We start from the raw sequence: 20,415 nt of genomic DNA on the forward strand, positions 1-20,415 counted from the left end.
TAGAGTCGATGCAACGGATGGCCACCAGGATGGTCTCGGGGATCAAGGATCTATTGTACGAGGAAAGGCTGAAAAATTTGCGGCTGTACTCACTCAAGGAACGTAGGGAGAGAGGAGACATGAGCAAGACGTTTAAGTATATTACCGGCCATATCGAGATGGAAGAAGAGATTCTCTTTCTCAAAGGACCCTCAGCCACAAGAGGGCATCCGCTCAAACTCAGGGGCGGGAAATTTCATGGCGACACCAGGAAATATTTCTTCACCGAGAGAGTGGTTGATCCTTGGAATGAGCTCCCGGTGCAGGTGATCGAGGCAAACAGCGTGCAAGAATTTAAGAGCAAATGGGATGCCCATGTGGGATCCCTTAGAGGGTTAAGCCAAGGGAACCTGTCACCAGGAGTGGGATCCCTAGGATAGTAGACTTGGGGGTGGGTCAATAGAGTGGGCAGACCTGATGGGCTATGGCCCTTATCTGCCATCATCTTCTATGTTTCTATGTTTCTTGAACCCCAATATAGTACTCTGTCCTATCACACCCTCCGGAAGCGCATTAATTCATCAAATTTTATATGGCCAAGTACCTTGGTATTTGTGACGTGTGTTGTCCTTATACATACATCTCAAGTACTGTAGCTCTTTGAGATTAGAAACAGCAATGCATTTGCTAGTGGATTCAGTACATTATGTAGCAACAAGTTAAACTGCATTTTTAATGTGAGGTTCATTTGTAAATTAGTTTTGTTGTTAAATTATGACAATATGTAGAAGATTGATGAGGGATACTGCTTTTGTGTTTTGCACTGTTTTCTGTCTGGAAATAGATTGTGTATGTTATAACCCACTTAGGTTTTAAGTGTGAAAAGAATTTTTAAAATAAATTAAAAATTTGGCATACTCAGAATGCTGCCTAAGAATGGTTCAAATTGCAAGATTCAACACTTGAGCCTCCTGCCCTCTTTCCCAACTTGCTGACAGATTGAGAGAAATTTCTTAAGTGTGCACTCAGGAAGGTCAGCTTTTCTCAAGGGCACCATGTCAGAGATGCGAACAATATGGAGAGATACAACTGTTTCAACTGTAGCTGCAGACTTCCATGGCCTTGTTGCTTAGTACTGAGGCCTTGAGGGAAGTGCCACTTATACAAAATAGAAACACAGAAACATAGAAACATGATGGCAGTTAAAAGCCAAATGGCCCATCTAGTCTGCCCATCCGCAGTAACCATTATCTCTTTCTCTCTCTAAAAGATCCCACCTGCCTATCCCACGCTTTCTTGAATTCAGACAGTCTCAGTTTCCACCACCTCTTCCGGGAGACTGTTCCACACATCTACCACCCTTTTTGTAAAAAAGTATTTCCTTAGATTACTCCGGAGTCTATCACCTCTTAACTTCATCCTCTGCCCTCTCATTCCAGAACTTCTTTTCAGCTGAAAGAGACTTGACTTACGCACATTTATGCCACATAGGTATTTAAACATCTCTCAAGAAAAAATCTGCAGTAACACGAGGGAAGAAGTAGCAGTATGAGAAACCCTAAGGAAGCCAGACTTTGGTGAAACAAGGCCTTAGAGATATTTGAAGCTCCCGTGTTGGTATTGGAGTTTTTTTGCTGCTGTGTCTTCAGTGAAATTAACGCCAGCGAAGAGAGACCGGATAACGGCGTTCGCAGTGCAGCTATAGAGTTTTACACCATGCGTCAGAGCTAAGTGCATTTTTCCTTCTAAATTCAGTTTATATCTTTGGATGCACAGGAGTGAGGCATTATCCCTGTCTGATCTTTACATTGTTGCGGGTTAGAGTTTTTTTATGTCGATGAGAATAGAAACAACAGCTTAAAATCATTTAAGGTTGTTGCATGAAAAGTTTAACTTCTATTACTACTACTACTATTAACTAACCCTCCCTCTTCTACGAAACTGCGCTAGTGTTTTTTAGCGCAGAGAGAGCACAGAGAGCCATGCTGAATGGCCTGCGCTGCTCCTGACGCTCATTGAGTTCCTATGAGCATCGGGAGCAGTGCGGTCCAATCAGCACGGCTCCCCATGATAAAAATTTCTAGCGCAGTTTCGTAGACGAGGGGATAACTGATGCTTTTTCTCCAACCCTTTATGATAAATGTGATCTCCAGGATAGAAACTGTTGGTGTGTAACATTTTGGAAATTATTGAATTTAAACGTCTCCATCATATCTCCCCTCTCCCACCTTTCCTTAGTCTGAAGGTTAGAAATGTAAACCAGGCATGCATGTTATTTAAAAATATCATCATGGAATACCAGACCAGATGTATTTCACAAATTAACAAAAGGTGGAAAGAAGAGGAAATGAGTCGGTGTGGTTAAAAAGTGTAGTGAGAGAGGCTATTAGAGCCTAAAAGAAATCCTTTTAAAAATGGAAAAAGGATCCAAATGAATGAAGAAAATAAGAAGAGACATTAGCACTGGCAAGATAGATGCAAAACACTGATTTAAAAAAAGCTATAAAAGAATATGAAGAGAAACTTGCCAAAGAGGCAAAAACTCATAGGAACAATTTTTTTTTAGGTATATCAGAAGCAGAAAACTTGTAAGGGAATCTGTGAGACCACTGAATGATCAAGGAGCAAAAGGGGCATTCAGGGAGAATATAGCCATAATGGAGAAACTGAATGAATTCTTTGCTTCGGTTTTTACAGAAGAAGACAGAACATTTAGAAAAGAAATAAAACCATACTATTTTTAAAAAACCCTGATTCCCAACAATTGAAACCAACCCAACGCCTCTCAACTCTCTAAAACAACCTAACGCCACAAGAACCACCTTATCTCTACGAATCAATCTAACTATTCTCTATGAACCAATCTAACTATTCTATAATTCCTCTGGAAATGGCCAGATAGATCCTTTATGTAATCCGCCTTGAACCGCAAGGTAAAGGCGGAATAGAAATCACTAATGTAATGTAATGTAATGTAAGACATAAGAGATCTACCTGAACCGGAAATAATTTTCAAGGGTGATGATGTGGAGGAACTAAAAGAAATCTTAGTGAACCTGGATGTCTTACTAAACCAATTTGACAAGTTAAAGAGTGATAAATCAGGGCTCCTTATACTAAGCTGCGCTAGCGAATGCCCCGCACACTAGACGCTAACACCTTCACTGAGCTGGCGTTAGTTTTTACACTTAGTGAGGGGGTTAGCGCGCACTAATCTGCAGCATGTGCTAAAAACGCTATCGCATCTTAGTTAAAGGAGCCCTTAGACTGGATGGCATACATCTCAGGATACTGAAAGAACTCAAACCTGAAATTGCTGTTCTGCTGTTAGTGATCTGTAACCTGTCGATAAAATTGTCTGTAGTACCTGAAGACTGGAGAGTGGCCAATGTTACACTGATTTTTTAAAAAGGGTTCTAGATGAGATCATGGAAAATACAGACCGGTAAGTCTGACTTCAGGGCCAGGCAAAATAGTGGAAACAATTATAAAAAATAAAATTGTGGATCACATAGATAAACATGATTTAATGGGACAGAGTCAGCATGGCAGCCAAGGAAGATCTTGCCTCATCAATTCGCTTGACTTTTTTGAAAGTGTGAATACATTACATTACATTAGGGATTTCTATTCTGCCATTACCTTGCAGTTCAAGGCGGATTACAAAAGAATTATCCAAGATGTATTATAACAAGAACTTACAAAAAAAAATAAAAAATTGGTCATTTTCAAAGACAGTAAGAAATGGGTAAGGTTATTAGTTTGGGTTAAATTTACATATTAAGCATATATTTGGGTTTCCTAACACTCTACAGTATTTTACACCTTATTGATTTAATTCTAGGTTACTATGCATAATACATTTGAGCATAGGGACCAATTTTAAGTTAGGTAATACTAGGGTTCTCTTATTTAGGGAAATCTAGGGATTTAGATATGTTGAATATATATCTAAGGTTCTATCTTTCTCGTAGCTATACTTTCTTTACATTTTCTGACCTTTATACCTCAAAAGTACTTGAGTTTCATGAATACCTCTATGAATAAAAGAACAGACACTGCCTATATACCTATCACTGGAATGGTAAGTTTCCTGTATGGTATAGCTTAGCTAGCAACTTACATAAATTACATTACATTAGGGATTTCTATTCCGCCATTACCTTGCAGTTCAAGGCGGATTACAAAAGAATTATCCAAGATGTATTACAACAAGAACTTACAAAAAAAAAAAAAATTGGTCATTTTCAAAAAGAGTGAGAAATGGGTAAGGTTATTTGTTTGGGGTAGTTGGTTTTAGTGAGAGGTGGAGTTTGAAACTTGTAGTATTATTTCTTTTTTCAGGGTTTTCTTGAAGAGTATGGTCTTTATTTCTTTTCTAAAAGTCTTGTAGTCGAGAGATGCAGTCAGTAGATTGGCGATTTGGTTGTCTAGTTTGGCTGCTTGAGGAGGCCATCATATAGTTTTTTCCGTTTGACCTCCTTAATTGGGGGGTATGAGAATGGGGTGTTTTTTCCTATGTCTGGTTGTGGTGTTATGGATGAGGCGGTTATTCAGGTAGTTTGGACTGTCTCCGTATAAAGTCTTAAATAGTAGGCAGTAGAATTTAAATTGTATTCTTGCTGGGATCGGAAGCCAGTGCGATTGGAGATATGATTCTGTAATGTGATCATGTTTCTTTAATGAGTAGATGAGTCTTAATACTGTGTTTTGGATAGTTTGTAGTTGTTTTGTTATGGTTGTAGGGCATGGGAGGTAGAGGATATTACAGTAGTCAAGTAGGCCTAGTATTAAGGACTGAACTATGAGCTGGAAATGAGTTTTCTCGAAGAATTTCCAAACTTGTCTTAAGTTTCTCATGACTAAGAATGACTTTTGTATTGTTTTATTGATTTGCGGTTGCATGGTGCAGCATCTGTCGATAGTTATAACTAGCAGTTTTAGGGTGGTTTGTATGGGGTAGTTGATTGCGTTGATTTCAATGTTGGTTATGGTTGGTATTTTGTTGTTTTCTAGGAGGATGAATTTCATTTTATCTGGGTTCAATTTCAGTTTGTGATCTTTCATCCAGGTTGCAATTGATTTTAGTGTTTGGTATATTGTGTTCGTCATGGAGAGTTCAGGTTGATCGAAGGGTATGAGAATGGTAATGTCATCGGCATAGCTGTAGGAGGTAATGCCTTGTTTGTCCAGGTGAGAGCTGAGGGAGGCTGTATAGAGATTGAAGAAAGTCGGGGATAGAGGTGATCCTTGGAGAACTCCGCAGGGGTTTGACCAAGGTTCAGATTTTTGTTTGTCTGATTTTACTCTATAGGTTCTTGATTTAAGGAATCCTTCAAACCATGTGTATACTTTAACTGTGATACCTAGTGTATCCAGGATTTGTAGTAGAATGTTATGGTCCACCAAGTCGAATGCAGCAGTAAGGTCTAGTTGTATGAGCATCATTTTTTTTCCTGTGCTGAGATGTCTGGCTGTGTCCAAGAGATCCTAGTAGTGTTTCCATGCTAAAGTTGTTTCTGAAGCTGGATTGTGTGAGATGGAGTATGTTATGGTTTTCTAGGTAATTGGAGAGGAATTTGGCAACTAGTCCTTCTATTATTTTGACGTAGAGTGGAATAGAGGCAATGGGTCTGTAGTTTGCTGTTTGGTCTATTGGTCCTTTGGGGTCTTTGAGGATCGGGGTGATGATGATTTCGCTGAGGTTGGTAGGGTAGTGGCCGTTTATTAGCGAGATTTGTATCCAGTTTAGAAGAAGAGCGCGGAATTTTGTGCTGGATGTTTTTAGGAGATATGATGGACAGTTGTTGAGGTCACAGGATGCATGGCTGCATTTTTTGTAGTATTTGTTGAATTCAGGCCATTGTATGTTGGGAAATTGAGACCATATTCTATCTGCTGCAGTAGAATCTCTATCTCTGGGGAGAATTGTGAATTCGTTAGGATGGGTAGAGGTGTCATTGAGGGTAGCTCTTGCATTGGTAATTTTATTTTGGAAGTGTTCTGCTAATAGAGTGGCTGAGGGGGGTAGTATTGTTAGTGGTCAGGTAGGGTTTGGTGTCGGTTAGGGTTTTTAGAATTTGGAATAGTTTTTTGGTGTCTTGGGTTTCAGTGCTTATTAGGTTGGTGTAGTGTGCTTTTCTCTTGTCCTTTAATTGTGATTTGTATTGTTTGTTGATTTTTTTCCAGGCGGATTTTGTATGATCCGAGTTCGATTTTCTCTCTAGTCGTCTACATTGTCTTTTGAGTTGTAGCAGTTCGGAGTAGAACCATTTATCTGATCTCCTGCTGGGTCTGGATTTGGTTTGCAGTGGGGCTAAATCATCAAGGGTGTTGGAGCAAAGTCTTTCCCAATGTAAGATGAAGTCCTCGGGGTTGTTTTCTAGAATAGTTTCATCTATTTTAGACCAGAATATGGAGGGTTCGATGTGTTTGTGTGAGGTGTATGTTACTTTATTGAGTTTTGTTATAGTTTTTTTTGTGTGTGTTTGGTCCAGTTGATGTTGAAAGTGTAGGTGTAGTGGTCTGACCAGATGGATCTGGACCATGTTCCGTTAGATGTATGAATTTCTGTTAAGGATGGTTGGTGGGTCATGAAGGCTGCAATATCAATTTGGTGGTCTTTTTCATGAGTTGTTTGTGGATTTAGCATTTGGAAGGATAAGGCTTTGAGAAATGAGAGAAAGTTGTCTACTTGTTTGGATGATTGATCATCTAGGTGTAGATTTAGGTCTCCTAGGAGTAGGTTGTAGGTTGCTATTAGTGAGTTTTGGTATATGAAGTCTTCCACTTCGGTTCTTGCTAAAGACCAGTTTCCCGGCGCTATGTAGCAGAGCATGCAGTTTAGTGTGTCTTTTAGTGTGGTGCTTGAGAGTTGGCAAGCTAAAAGGTCCATGTACGGGTTAGATATTTTCTCAATTATATTAAGGGTTAGATCTTGTTTGATTAAGATTGCTAGGCCTCCGCCTCTTTTTTTTTCTCTGCAGACCACTGTAATTTTGTATCCTTGTGGGCAGACTTCAGTTATTCTGGGGTCTGAGTCGGAGGTTAGCCAGGTTTCTGTGAGGAAAAGACAGTCCAGGTTTTCTTGTGTTATCCAGGTTTTTATAAACTCTGTTTTTGGACCCAGCGCTCTGATATTTAAGTAGGCACATTTGAGTGTGGATATCTCTGTGTGATAGTTGTGGGTTGTGTTTGGATATATAAGTGATTTGGTGTGCCGGTGTGGTTTAGTCTTAGTGTGTGTTGGTCTTCTTCCCCATGCTGTGGTAATGGAGTGTAGAGTGTTAGATTGTAGGTTTGAGTTTCTGTCACTTGATGTTCTCCTATTTTGGAAGAGAGATTTATTTATATCTGTAGCGGGTGTAGGGAGGAGGTTATTTGCTGCTGTCTTCCCGCTGGTTAAAAGAAGGATTAACAGTATGAAGTGCTGGGCTCGTGAGGTTAGCTTCATTTTGGGGTTTTTTCTTTTTTTTGTTTGTTTGGTGGTTGGTGGTTGGTGAAAGGTGGTAGAAGGGTCTTTGGTGGTTTGGTTGCTGTTTTCGGTTGGTTTTACGTTTGGTAGTGTTGTGGGGGTGGATCGCTTCCTGGTCGCTTCACAAAGGTTCTATGAGCGTCTTAGACAGTGTGCTGTTAGGCACTGAATCTTTTATTGGTTCAGCGTAGGTGAATAAAAGTGAGTCAGTTGAATAAAGTTGAACAGGTGAATAAAGGTGAGTCAGTTGATGTAGTGTTTCTAGATTTTCAGAAAGCTTTTGACAAAGTTCCTCATGAGAGGCTCCTGAGAAAATTAAAGAATCATGGAATAGGAGGCAATGTTCAGTTGTGGATTAGGAATTGGGTATCAGGTAGAAACATTTTTCTCAATGGAGGAGGATAAATAGTGAAGTACCGCAGGGTTCTGTATTGGGACCGGTACTATTTAACTAATTTATAAATGATCTGGAAATTGTAACGATGAATGAGGTGATTAAATTTTCAGATGACACTAAACTGTTCAATGTTGTTAAAACGCATGCAGACTGTGAAAAATTGCAAATTTCAGGCAGACCTTAGGAAATTGGAAGACTGGGCATCCAAATGGCAGATGAAATTTAATGTGGATAAATGCAAAGTGATGTACATTGTGAAGAATAACCCAAATCATAGTTACCAGATGCTAGGGTTCACCTCGGGAGTCAGCGGCCAAGAAAAAATCTGAGTATCATTGTAGACAATATGCTGAAACCTTCCACTTAATGTTTGGCTGCGGCCACAAAACCAAACAAGTTGCTAGGAATTATTAGAAAAGGAATGGTAAACAAGACTAAGAATGTTCTAATGCCTCTGTATCACTCCATGCATTCATTTCTAGTTGCCTTATCTCAAAAAATATATAGCGCAACTAGAAAAAGTTCAAAGAAAAGCGACCAAGATAATAAAGGGGATGGAGTTCCTCTCATATAAGACTAAAATGGTTAGGGCTCTTCAGCTTGGAAAAGAGATGGCTGAGGGGAGATATGATTGAAGTCTACAAAATCCTGAGTGGTATAGAATGGGTACAAGTGGATCAATTTTTTTCTAGGGGTCATTCAATGATGTTACAAGGAAATACTTTTGAGACAGACATGAAGGAAGCCACTGCTTAACCTGGATTGATAACATAGAATGTTGCTACTATTTGGGTTTTTGCCAGATATTTGTGACCTGGATTGACCACTGTGAAGACGGGATACTGGGCTAGATGGACCATTGGTCTGACCCAGTAATGCTATTCTTATGTTTTTATGACCTCAGTGGGTATCAAAGAAGCACTTATTGGTCCCAATATTTATAATGATTTAACTAGGCAGGGGAGACTCCTGCCTAGTTACATCATGCTGTCAGGGTGATCCCTGGATTTTCAGTGGCACATAACCGGATAGTGCTATTAAAAATCTGAGGAGAACACTCTGGCACTATTCAGTTAGTGTTGTGGTGGTCTAGGAGCAGAGTCTGCATAGTGCACAGAGCCAGGATTTACCAGGTTAGCATCAGTTTACCTTGTAGTTAATGCTCAGATAAAGCAGGACAGTAGAAATGTCACCCAGAAAGACTGTATATTATCTGGGTACATATCTGTGTACTGGTCTGAACATCAGCCAGAAAGCTTCTGGCAACCAGGCAAGTGCCAGAAATTCAATGCCAATGTCCAGATTAGGGCCAAAATTGAATATCTAGGTCAAATTCTGCCCATGGCCGTGGGTGAATATCGGGCCCTTTATTCTCTACCTTTTCATCCCTTGGCACTGTTTGTAAAAGAGATGAAACAAACCTCTGTTCACATATGTGTATGGTTAGTTTGACTCAGTCGTGCTGTGGGACTCCAGAGATCTTCATTCTTAGAGTCTGTATATTAAACCTGAATCATGTATCCTATGCACCATTGCTGCACCCCTTGAAAAGAAAACAATAACAGAGTACTGCATAGTTAATGATAATAGGCTGGATCAGTTTTTGCTTGTGATCTTATGGATGGTTGAAAATGCATCATTTTTTGCTAATGGTAAGAATGAGAGCAGATCACACAATGGGCCTGATTTTCATTCAATGGGAAGCAGCTCAGTTACCTCCCATGGGCCACAGCATTTCATTGTCGAGGCTGTAACTGGCATTAAATATCCAGGATATTGGATATTGGATCTGGTCCTCACAAATGGAGAGAGTATCTCTAATGTTCGAGTGGGTGCTCACCTGGGAAGTAGCGATCATCAAACAGTTTGGTTTGATATAATGGCTAAAGTGGAGAGCGGCCACATGTTACTTAAAGTCCTAGATTTCAAACGTACGGACTTTAATGCAATGGGAGAGTACCTGAAGAAAGAGCTGTTAGGATGGGAGGACATAAGAGAAGTGGAAAGACAGTGGTCTAAGCTGAAAGGAGCGATAAAAATGGCTACGGACCTTTATGTGAAGAAAATCAATAAAAACAAGAGAAAAAGGAAGCCGATATGGATCTCCAACCTAGTGGCTGAAAAAATAAAGGCGAAAGAGTTGGCATTCGTGAAATATAAAAAAACTCAAGAAGAGGAGTGCAGAAAGGACTACAGGGTGAAACTGAAAGAAGCCAAGAGAGAGATACGTCTGGCGAAAGCACAGGCGGAAGAACAAATGGCTAAAAATGTGAAAAAGGGAGACAAAAATTTTTTCAGATATATTAGTGAAAGGAGGAAGATGAAAAATGGAATTGCTAAACTAAAAGATGCTGGGAACCGATATGTGGACAGTGATGAGGAAAAACCAAATGTGCTAAACAAATACTTCTGTTCTGTGTTCACAGAAGAAAATCCTGGAGAAGGACTGAGATTGTCTGACAAAGTTACACAAGAAAATGGAGTAGATTCTGCGCCGTTCACGGAGGAGAGTGTATATGAGCAACTTGAAAAACTGAAGGTGGACAAAGCGATGGGACCAGACGGGATCCATCCCAGGATACTAAGGGAGCTCAGAGAGGTTCTGGCGAGTCCTATTAAAGACTTGTTCAACAAATCTCTGGAGACGGGAGTGATTCCTGGGGATTGGAGGAGAGCGGATGTGGTCCCTATTCATAAAAGTGGTCACAGGGATGAAGTAGGAAACTACAGGCCGGTGAGCCTCACTTCAGTTGTTGGAAAAATAATGGAAGTGTTGCTGAAAGAAAGGATAGTGTACTTCCTTGAATCTAATGAGTTACAGGACCCGAGGCAACATGGCTTTACAAAAGGTAAATCGTGCCTTGATTGAATTTTTTGATTGGGTGACCAGAAAGCTGGATCGAGGACATATGCTAGATGTAATTTACTTAGATTTCAGCAAAGCCTTTGTTACAGTTCCTCATAGGAGGCTGTTGAACAAACATGAAGGGCTGAAGTTAAGACCCAAAGTGGTGAACTGGGTTAGAAACTAGCTGTCAGATAGATGCCAGAGGGTGGTGGTTAATGGAAGTCGCTCGGAGGAAGGAAAGGTGAATAGTGGAGTCCCTCAGGGTTCGGTGCTGGGGCCAATCCTGTTCAATATGTTTGTGAGTGACATTGCTGAAGGGTTAGAAGGAAAAGTGTGCTTTTTGTAGATGATACCAAGATTTGTAACAGAGTAGACACCGAAAAGGGAGTGGAAAATATGAAAAAGGATCTTCAAAAGTTAGAGGAATGGTCTAATGCCTGGCAACTAAAATTCAATGCAAAGAAATGCAGAGTAATGCATTTGGGGATTAATAATCGGAAGGAACCGTATATGCTGGGAGGAGAGAAGCTGATAAGCACAGACGAGGAGAGGGACCTTGGGGTGATAGTGTCCGAAGATCTAAAGGCGAGAAAACAGTGTGACAAGGCAGTGGCTGCTGCCAGAAGGATGCTGGGCTGTATAAAGAGAGGCGTAGCCAGTAGAAGGAAGAAGGTGTTGTTGCCCCTGTACAGGTCATTGGTAAGGCCCCACTTGGAGTATTGTGTTCAGTTTTGGAGACCGTATCTGGCAAAGGACATAAGAAGACTTGAAGCGGTCCAGAGAAGGGCGACGAAAATGATAGGAGGCTTGCGCCAGAAGACTTATGAGGAGAGACTGGAAGCCCTGAATATGTATACCCTAGAGGAAAGGAGAGACAGGGGAGATATGATTCAGACGTTCAAATACTTGGAGGGTATTAATGTAGAACATAATCTTTTCCAGAGAAAGGAAAATGGTAAAACCAGAGGACGTAATTTGAGGTTGAGGGGTGGTAGATTCAAAGGCAATGTTAGGAAATTCTACTTTACGGAGAGGGTGGTGGATGTCTGGAATGCGCTTCCGAGAGAGGTGGTGGAGAGTAAAACTGTGACTGAGTTCAAAGAAGCGTGGGAAGAACAAAGAGGATCTAGAATCAGAAAATAATATTAAAAATTGAACTAAGGCCAATACTTTGCAGACTTGCACGGTCTGTGTCTGTATATGGCCATTTGGTGGAGGATGCGCTGGAGAGGGCATCAATGGCTGGGAGGGTGTAGATTTGCTGGAGTAGGTTTTAACAGAGATTTCGGCAGTAGGAACCCAAGCACAGTACCGGGTAGAGCTTTGGATTCTTGCCCAGAAATAGCAAAGAAGAAAAAATAAAAGAAATAAATTTAAATTGAATCAGGTTGGGCAGACTGGATGGACCATTAGGGTCTTTAACTGCCGTCATGTACTATGTTACTATGTTAGGACAAAGTTCACAGCAGATGAAATTCAGCGGTGACTAGCTACGTTGCACAATATCCATAGCCCATTCATATTAGAGTTTATGGTAAGTACTCACAGTTGATGTTCAGTGTGATTGATTTCTCTGAGATCTGACCATTTGGGTAGGTTGCCTTGCACTGAAGAAACTTCTTATGATCCCTGAAAAAAGGTTGATAGGTCAGTGTGGTCACACTCCTCCACCTGCCCTCTGAGAGTTCTTTCTGAAGCAGGTTGACTGTGCTCTTGGTCATGCTCCAGGACAACTTAGGAGGATTGGAAGGGCAAGTGTGCTCAACAGAACAGATGATTTTCACTGGTTTTCCTTCCGACATTGATCCAGGGTTACTCAGGGAAACATTTCCTGGGGAACCTGCAGAAACATTAATAGGATCACACAAGGGAAAATCCTAAAGAACCAGTGTGTGGTGGCATGACAAGACAAAAAACAGACTATCTCTGGGTGTGTATGAGTGTCACTGTGTTTTAGAATGCCTGTTTGTGGGTGTCAGTGAGTTCTATAATGCTTCTGTGTATGTTTTATTTTATTTATTTTAAAAATTTCTATACCATTTTATTCCAAAACGGTTTACAATAAAGTTACATACATAAAATATTGAAACAGGGTCAAATGCTCAAAGAAATGCAACAACAAATAATTGCGCTTTCAGAAGTTTCTTGAATGAACTCCTATCACCACATTTCCAAATTTGGCCATTCCACAATTTTATTCCTGCACATGAAAAGGTCATAGTATTCGTTTCCACATACTTGGGATTGGCCTTTGTTTTCAACAGTGTTGAATTTTCAGAACGCAATGATGGTTGGCAACCAGACATGAAACTCTTAGAAAATTTGAGAATCATGCCATATAGAAATTCATTTGCTGAAATACTTTCAGGGATATGAAATTTATAGACTCAAAGCCAGAAAAAGCTATCAATATACACCAAAAAAAACTGGCCTTGTGAATAATAAACCAGTGAAGGGTGATTGAAACAAAATTATAAGAAAGCTCAGAGATTTGAAACTCTGAAGGGAAGGTTTTGAGGCCTCCCTTAGGGAAAGAGTTTACCTTCCAGTCATAGTCCTCTTATGAAAAATGTTTAATCACTCCTCCAAAGGTGTTATATGAAAAACCACTTCAAAATACTTCAAAAAATGTCCAAAAGGTACTAGTTTAAAACTTGCAATTGTCACTGCACTTATGGCAAGTTCTAACAGGTTTACTTAACTTATAAGCAGGTTTAGGGGGGGTCCCAACGCGGCCCCGTTTCGATACCCTGCTTCAGGGGACCCGATTGCTGATTCTCTAAACAGGTTCCATTACTTTCATGCTGGTAAAAATTTGCTGTGGTGACATGCAGCTGAAGAAAACTGCTGCTGGAACAAAGTGCCTTCCAAATTTTGAAACCAAATATAGAAATTCATGGCAAAAAATGGCCGATGCTTATAGTAAAACTTCAATCCAGCCTATAAATCACCAATTCAACATCAAATGTGTAATGGTCTGGATTTTTCACTAAATTGCTGTCTCTTTAATCCATTCAAAAAGGCGCCTCAGCCCTACCACTCCTTCGCTGTAATAATTTGTACTGCGGGAAGCATAATGTGGTGCTTCATCATTGGCTGTCTATTTTAGTCCTTTTTATTCTCTTTTTATTTATAAATTATTGAATTATTTTATAAAACTCTTATAAGTACCTTCATTTAGATAATTCAATAATTTATAAATAAAAAGAGAATAAAAAGGACTAAAATAGACAGCCATTGATGAAGCACCACATTATGCTTCCCGCAGTACAAATTATTACAGCGGAGGAGTGGTGGGGCTGAGGGGTCTTTTTGAATGGATTAAAGAGACAGCAATTTAGTGAAAAATCCAGACCATTACACATTTGATATAGAAATTCATGACATAGCATAATTGCTTTATATTGGATTCTAAATACAACTGGTAGCCAATGCAGTTGTAGGAGATATGGGGTAATATCTCATATCTTGGCATTCCGGTTATCAATCTGGCTGTGGCATTCTGAATCACCTGCAATGCCCTGCACCTGGTTTTAGTTATTTCCAGGTAGAGGACATTGCAGTAGTCCCACCACAACAAAATCATTACTTGTACAACAGCACGAAAGTCAGCTGGTGACAGCATTGGTTTTAAACGATACAATAAATGTGTCACTGAGTTCTAGAATATCTCTCTAGAGAACTCAGTGACACATTAACAAGAATTCCGGATCTGAGTGACACACACAGAAACATTCTAGAACTCAGTGACATATTAACAAGCATTCTAAAATTCACACACACATAGAAGCAATCAGCGACTTGGTGATAAACACAAAGTCATTCTAGAACTCAGTAAAACACAGAGAGGCATTGAAGATCTCATTGATAAACACAGACAGGCATTCTAGAACTCAGTGACACATAAAATACAGGCAATATAGAATTAATTGACACATAAGAAAACAAGCAATATAAAACTCAATGACATATATACTCAACAATTTTAGAACCTTCTCATACATAGGAATTTTAAAACTCTATGACACAGAGACATTATAGATCACAGTGGCACACAAAAATACAGACACACAGGCATTCTAGAATGCAGCAACATACACAGATTTTCTAAAACATGGAGAAACATACACAAGCATTCTTGAACTCTGTGATATACACACAGACATTCTAGAACTTGTTGACACACACAATGAGGTATTCTAGAACTCAGACACACACAAACATTTTATAATTCAGTAACACATTAACAAGCATTATAGAACACAATGACAAAGCAGAGAACAGTCTAGATCTCAGTGATATATGCACAGTTTTTCTAGCACTGAGTGACACAGAGAAGTGTTCTAGAACATAGTTACACACAAACAGGCATTCTAGAAATCAGTGGCACACATACAGAGAAGCATTCTAGAGTTTCATGAGACATGAACACAGATATTCTAGAACTTAGTGCCATATATATACAGTATGGGGCTCATAATCAAAAGAAAAAAAGTCTAAAAAGTGGCCTAAATGGCTACTTGGATGATCAAAAAGCCTGATCGTCCAAGTAGCCATAATCAAAGCTGGTTTTAGACCACCGCCCCCCCCCGAACCCCATGTGCTTAAGGCCCCGCCCTATTCTGGTTGGCCTGGGATCCCTCTTGCCCGTATTGTAGTGGGGGTGGGGGGTAGGGGGTCCTCCTGGGCAGGAGGGCTTGGGCTCCCTCCTGGCCCGATCCTAATCGGGGGGGGGGGGGCGCGGGGCAGAAGGGCTTGGGCTCCCTCCTGCCCCAAATATAATCGGGGGGACCAAGGGGCAGGAGGGCTTGGGCTCCCTCCTGGCCCGAACGTAATCAGGGGGTTGTGGATCACGGGGCAGGAGGGCTTGGGCTCCCTCCTGGCCCAAACGTAATCGGGGGGGGGGGGGGGGGGAGATCGCGGGGCAGGAGGGCTTGGGCTCCCTCCTGCCCCGATGTTGGGGGGGTTGGGGTGGATTCTGTGACTGGTGTTGTTTTTGACAGACACCGGTTACAGAATCCAGCTTTAAGGTGAAGGACTGGCTCCTCCTTCGCCTAAAAGCTCTTGTTTTGGACGTTTGTGGCTTAGGATTTTTTTAGGTTGATTATAGGGTATAAGTTTAGACGTAGTGGTGGTCTGGGCATTTAAACAGCTGAATGTAGAGGTAGGCCATTATAAAAAAAAACCTCCTTTTGGACGTTTTTTTGATTATGGATATTCTACTTTCAACTTTAAGGCCTTAGGCCAAAAGGGGACTTAGACGTTTTTTTTATTATGCCCCTCTATATATATATATATATACACACACACACATACAAACAGAGGCATCTGGAGCTCAATCACATACACACACAACATTGTAGTACTGTGACAAACACTCAGACTTTCTGGAAAGGGGCATTTTAGAATTCAGTGAAACACATTCAGACATTCTAGAACTCAGTGAGACATAGACAGGCATTCTGGAACTCAGTGACATACACACAGAACCATTTTATAATTCAGTAAGACACAGATAGGTATTCTAGAACTGTGTGACACACACAGAGACATTTTAGAACTCATTGACATAGAGAAGAAGTCCAGGTCTCAGTGACACCAGCATAGATATTCTAGCACTGAAGATTCACACAGAAACATTATAGATCTCAGTGAAATATAAACATGGAGGGGCATTTTTGATAGGGTATCTAAGTCTAAGTTTGGATGTTTTGGATGTCCATTTTCACAACAGCAGGATGTCTATTTTTATTTTTTTTTAAATGGCCTATCTAGATTTTATGGCCCTTAGTACGTCTATCTTTTTCGCCATTTTCGAATACAAAGATGTCCAAATGAAAAACGTGCAAACACAAGTTATTGGGATATCCACGTTAGCCAGTATTCTTAGCAAACTGGCCACACAGATAGCTGAGCTGAGCAGAGCAGAGGGGTATTTTAGGGGGTACTGCAGTGAATGTCACATTTAAAAGTCCCAGGAACAGGTCACTATAACCTGCTTATATTATATGGTGAGCCCTCCAAAACCCACCAAAAACTTAATGTACCCACCTATACACCACAATAGCCTTTATGCCTGCAGGTGTCATCTTTATGTAAGTACAGTAGGTTTTTGGTGGGTTTTGGAGGGCTCACCATATAATATAAGCAGGTTATTGTTAGGGTTACCATATTTGTGAAGTAAAAAAATGAGGACACATCTCACACGGTTCGCCTTCCACCAGTCTCACCCCCACCCCAACCCCGTACCTTAGCCCCCCACCTTTCACCAGTCTCGCCCCTGCCCCACCCCAACTTTCACTCATTTCTTAGTCTCCCTTCCCATCAGTTGCCATGAGTTGTGTGCCAGCATTTACACAAGGTTTCAGCAGATGTAAATCCTGATGCTCAAAGTTGCTATTCTGTAAAGGTTGCTTATTTCTAAGCGACCTATATAGAAATGGCACATAGCACGATCTTATCAGTGCCTAACTTTGGACACCATTTACTGAATCTGGCCCCACAAAGGAAACACACACACGCAATCTTAGATTCGGAAGGAGGCGCTAGTAAGGGCTAGCTCCAAGTCACTATTTATTATGCTTCTAAGCTAATGACATCATAGTAACTCCCTCGTTTACACATCTCATAATTGGTGGGTATAAAGGTACATGATTTTACATTGGTGGATACAAAGATAGGTACATGCTTTTACCTCGTGATCACCCTCCCTTTACCTCGTGCTTTTACCTCGTGATCATCATCCAACTCAGCACTTAGACAAGGGCCTGATTAACACGTGGACAGAGCCTGAGTCTTTGCACGTCCTCAAGGCCTGTCAGCTGATGTCCTTTCCTAATAAGGACTGCTCAAATAAGATAAGCATGTGACAGTCCAAAGGTTATAATGCATACTCCTTAAGCTATCTTAATTAGTCTTAAGCTCAGGACCTGCACGTAGGCAGAGTTTGATTGCTGCCTATATAAGGAATAAGGGATATCAGGTTAATATGTGACAAGAGTAATGTGACAAGATGCTAGCATTTTCCTTTACTTAGAAGTGTTGTATGGCAAGAAGAGAGAGGAATGGGAATAATTCATAATTCTTCACAGGGGCTCATAATTCTTTCACAGGGGCGGTGAAATCAGTGTGCCGATCTCGTCCTGTTTCAGAATGGCGTCCCTACACTAGGTGCCTAAATCTAGACACTTCATTATAGAATTGCACTCCATGAGGGTAATTGTGTGAGGAGTTGCATAACTGTAGGCTTCAAACACATGCATAAACCCGAGGTGGGCATTAACAGTCATTTATGCTCCTATGTGGACATTCACTTGCATAAATGACCAGGTGGGCATTCAGTGTGGCACACTCTCCCCCCTCTAGGATGCTGGTCTCAGCAGCCACCTAAAAAGCGGCTGAGAATCGCACACTGGTGTCCTATACTGAATCACATCTGCCCTAATGGACAGATGACTAACCCCGTCTAACTGCCCTGATTCTCTAAGAGGCACCCATGTCACAGGAGCCAGTTAGAGAATCACACTTGCCTGATTAAGGGATCCCTTGCCATCAGCTGATCGTGGCAAGGAAATCCCCCTGTCACAATTAGCTGAGCAGCTGTGGCAGGGGAACTCCCACAAGTCCTACCTAAATTGGCAGGAGGGATGCCCACTCTCTACTACTCCCAAATCACCCCCCCCCCCCCAAAGCAGCTAGGTAGGAAGAATACCCACTTCCGCTTGGCCCTAAACCCCTGCCACCACCCCCCCCACACTGAAAACTGGCAGGACTGATGCCCACTCCCTCATGCTGCCACCCCTCTGAACCCCTCCCCCCGAATTCCTGATACCAAATGAAACTTAACTCACCTAACACCTCCAAGGCTGCAGGCCCCCACCCCACACCCCTGGGTCTACCCTGACATCCCCCACCTATCAACCCATACCTCGTAGGAGAAAGTCCAGCTGGAGGGATGCTTATGCCCTCCGGCCAGCAGGGGACCCCCCGAAATGGCAGGCCTTCTCCTTCCTTCCTGGAATGCACTGGGAGTGACCCCTCCTATGGATGGTCCCTCCTATGGATGCCCTGCTATGGGAGGAGCCTTAGGTATCTTTCCAATCAGAGTCTTAGGTTAATCCCAGTGCATCCCAGGGTGCACTGGGAAGGAGGCCTAAGACTCAGATTGGCCCAGGTGCCTAAGACCCCTCCTATCAGAGGTGTCTTAGGCATCTAGCCAATCAGGGCCTTAGGCATCTTCTCAGTGCATCCCAGAATGCACTGGAAAGGAGAAGGCCCACCATTTTGGAGTGGCAGGCCAGTCAGAGGGTGTAAGTATACCTCCACCGGACTTTCTCCTATGAAGTACGGGTGGGTGGGGGGTGTCGGGGTAGATCTAGGGGAGCCTGCAGCCTTAGGGAGTGTGGGTGGGTTAAGATTCACAAGGTATCAGGGGTTCTGGTGGGTTTGGGGGAGCAGTAGGAGGGAGTAGGTATCCCTCCTGCCGGTTATCAATGGGGATGGGAGTTCAGGGGCAGGAGGGAGTGGGCAGCCATCCTGCCCAGCTGCTGGCCTACATTTCATGCGTCTTTCACGGTGCTAGGGAGACGCCTAGGGCCGCTTAAGCTTGCCCAAGGCCACTTCTGGGCAAAACCATGCCCATACCTAGGCTTGGATGAGCTCAAGTGTCCCAATGTATCTCCCTCAACCACAACAAATGCCTACAGTGTAGGTGTCCTGCCTTGGGGTTTGTTTGTTTTTTTAACTCGCATCCCAATTGGCTGTTAGATAGTGGTTGGATGCCTACTGCTGCCTGCAGTCAGGACACCTGTTTATAGAATCTGCCCCTTACTGCCCATGAACAAAAATTGTATTACATAGTATAATTAAATCATATGTACTGAATAAATGTACCTGAGATTCTGAGTTGTACACTGACATTTTGGGATGAATAACTGTTGCTTTGGGAATCAATGCTGATATAATATACAGCTGTATCCTCTGTTCTCACGCTGTTTATCTGTAGCGAGCAGTTTTTCTTCTTTGTGTCCCCTACCAGAAATGTCCGGCCCTGAAACATGCTGCCTCCTGTTCTGGGGACCCGACTATTGAATACTTCAGAGTAGTTGTTGAGTCCTTTCAGATACCAGATGACGTGAAACCCCTCTGAGGCATTTCGAGGTTGAGGATGGGAGAATGTGCAAGGGATCACCACACAGTAACCCTTCAGAGCCTGGATAGACATTGGCATCGATACCGACCATGACTGAGAGAGTGACCCTGGAAAGAAAGCTGAAAGGAGATTGTACATCATTCACTATCATAGAAAACATAGAAACATAGAAAGATGACGGCAGAAAAGGGCTATAGCCCATCAAGTCTGCCCACTCTACTGACCCACCCCATTAAGTCTGAGTACTAATGACCTAGTTCCTTAACTCGACCCTCGTAAGGATCCTACTAGGGCATCCCATTTATTCTTAAAGTCAATAACGCTGGTGGCCTTGATCACCTGCTCTGGAAGCTTGTTCCAGTGATCTACAACCCTTTCTGTGAAGAAATACTTCCTTATGTCACCATCGAATTTCCCTCCTCTGAGTTTGAATGGATGCCCCCTTGTGACCGAGGGTCCCCTGAGAAAGAAGATGTCTTCTTCCACCTCGACACGTCCCGTGATGTATTTAAATGTCTCAATCATGTCCCCCCTCTCCCTGCGCTCCTCTAGAGTGTAGAGCTGCA

At 41.9% G+C, this 20,415-nt stretch overlaps 1 protein-coding gene across 1 annotated transcript in view; it reads right to left on the reverse strand.

Annotated features, from left to right (window-relative positions):
- The window catches only part of LOC117368857 (carcinoembryonic antigen-related cell adhesion molecule 1-like), a 193,112-nt gene that overhangs the window by 40,157 nt on the left and 132,540 nt on the right, over window positions 1-20,415 (reverse strand). The window contains exons 3-4 of the mRNA XM_033962601.1: window positions 19,591-19,968; window positions 12,245-12,538 (exon numbers count right to left, since the gene is read on the reverse strand). Coding sequence (XP_033818492.1) covers window positions 12,245-12,538; window positions 19,591-19,968 — 672 coding nt within the window. The remainder of the gene's footprint in view (window positions 1-12,244; window positions 12,539-19,590; window positions 19,969-20,415) is intronic.

This window comes from Geotrypetes seraphini, chromosome 11 (genome assembly GCF_902459505.1).
Source record: "Geotrypetes seraphini chromosome 11, aGeoSer1.1, whole genome shotgun sequence".
Classification (NCBI taxonomy): domain Eukaryota; kingdom Metazoa; phylum Chordata; class Amphibia; order Gymnophiona; family Dermophiidae; genus Geotrypetes; species Geotrypetes seraphini.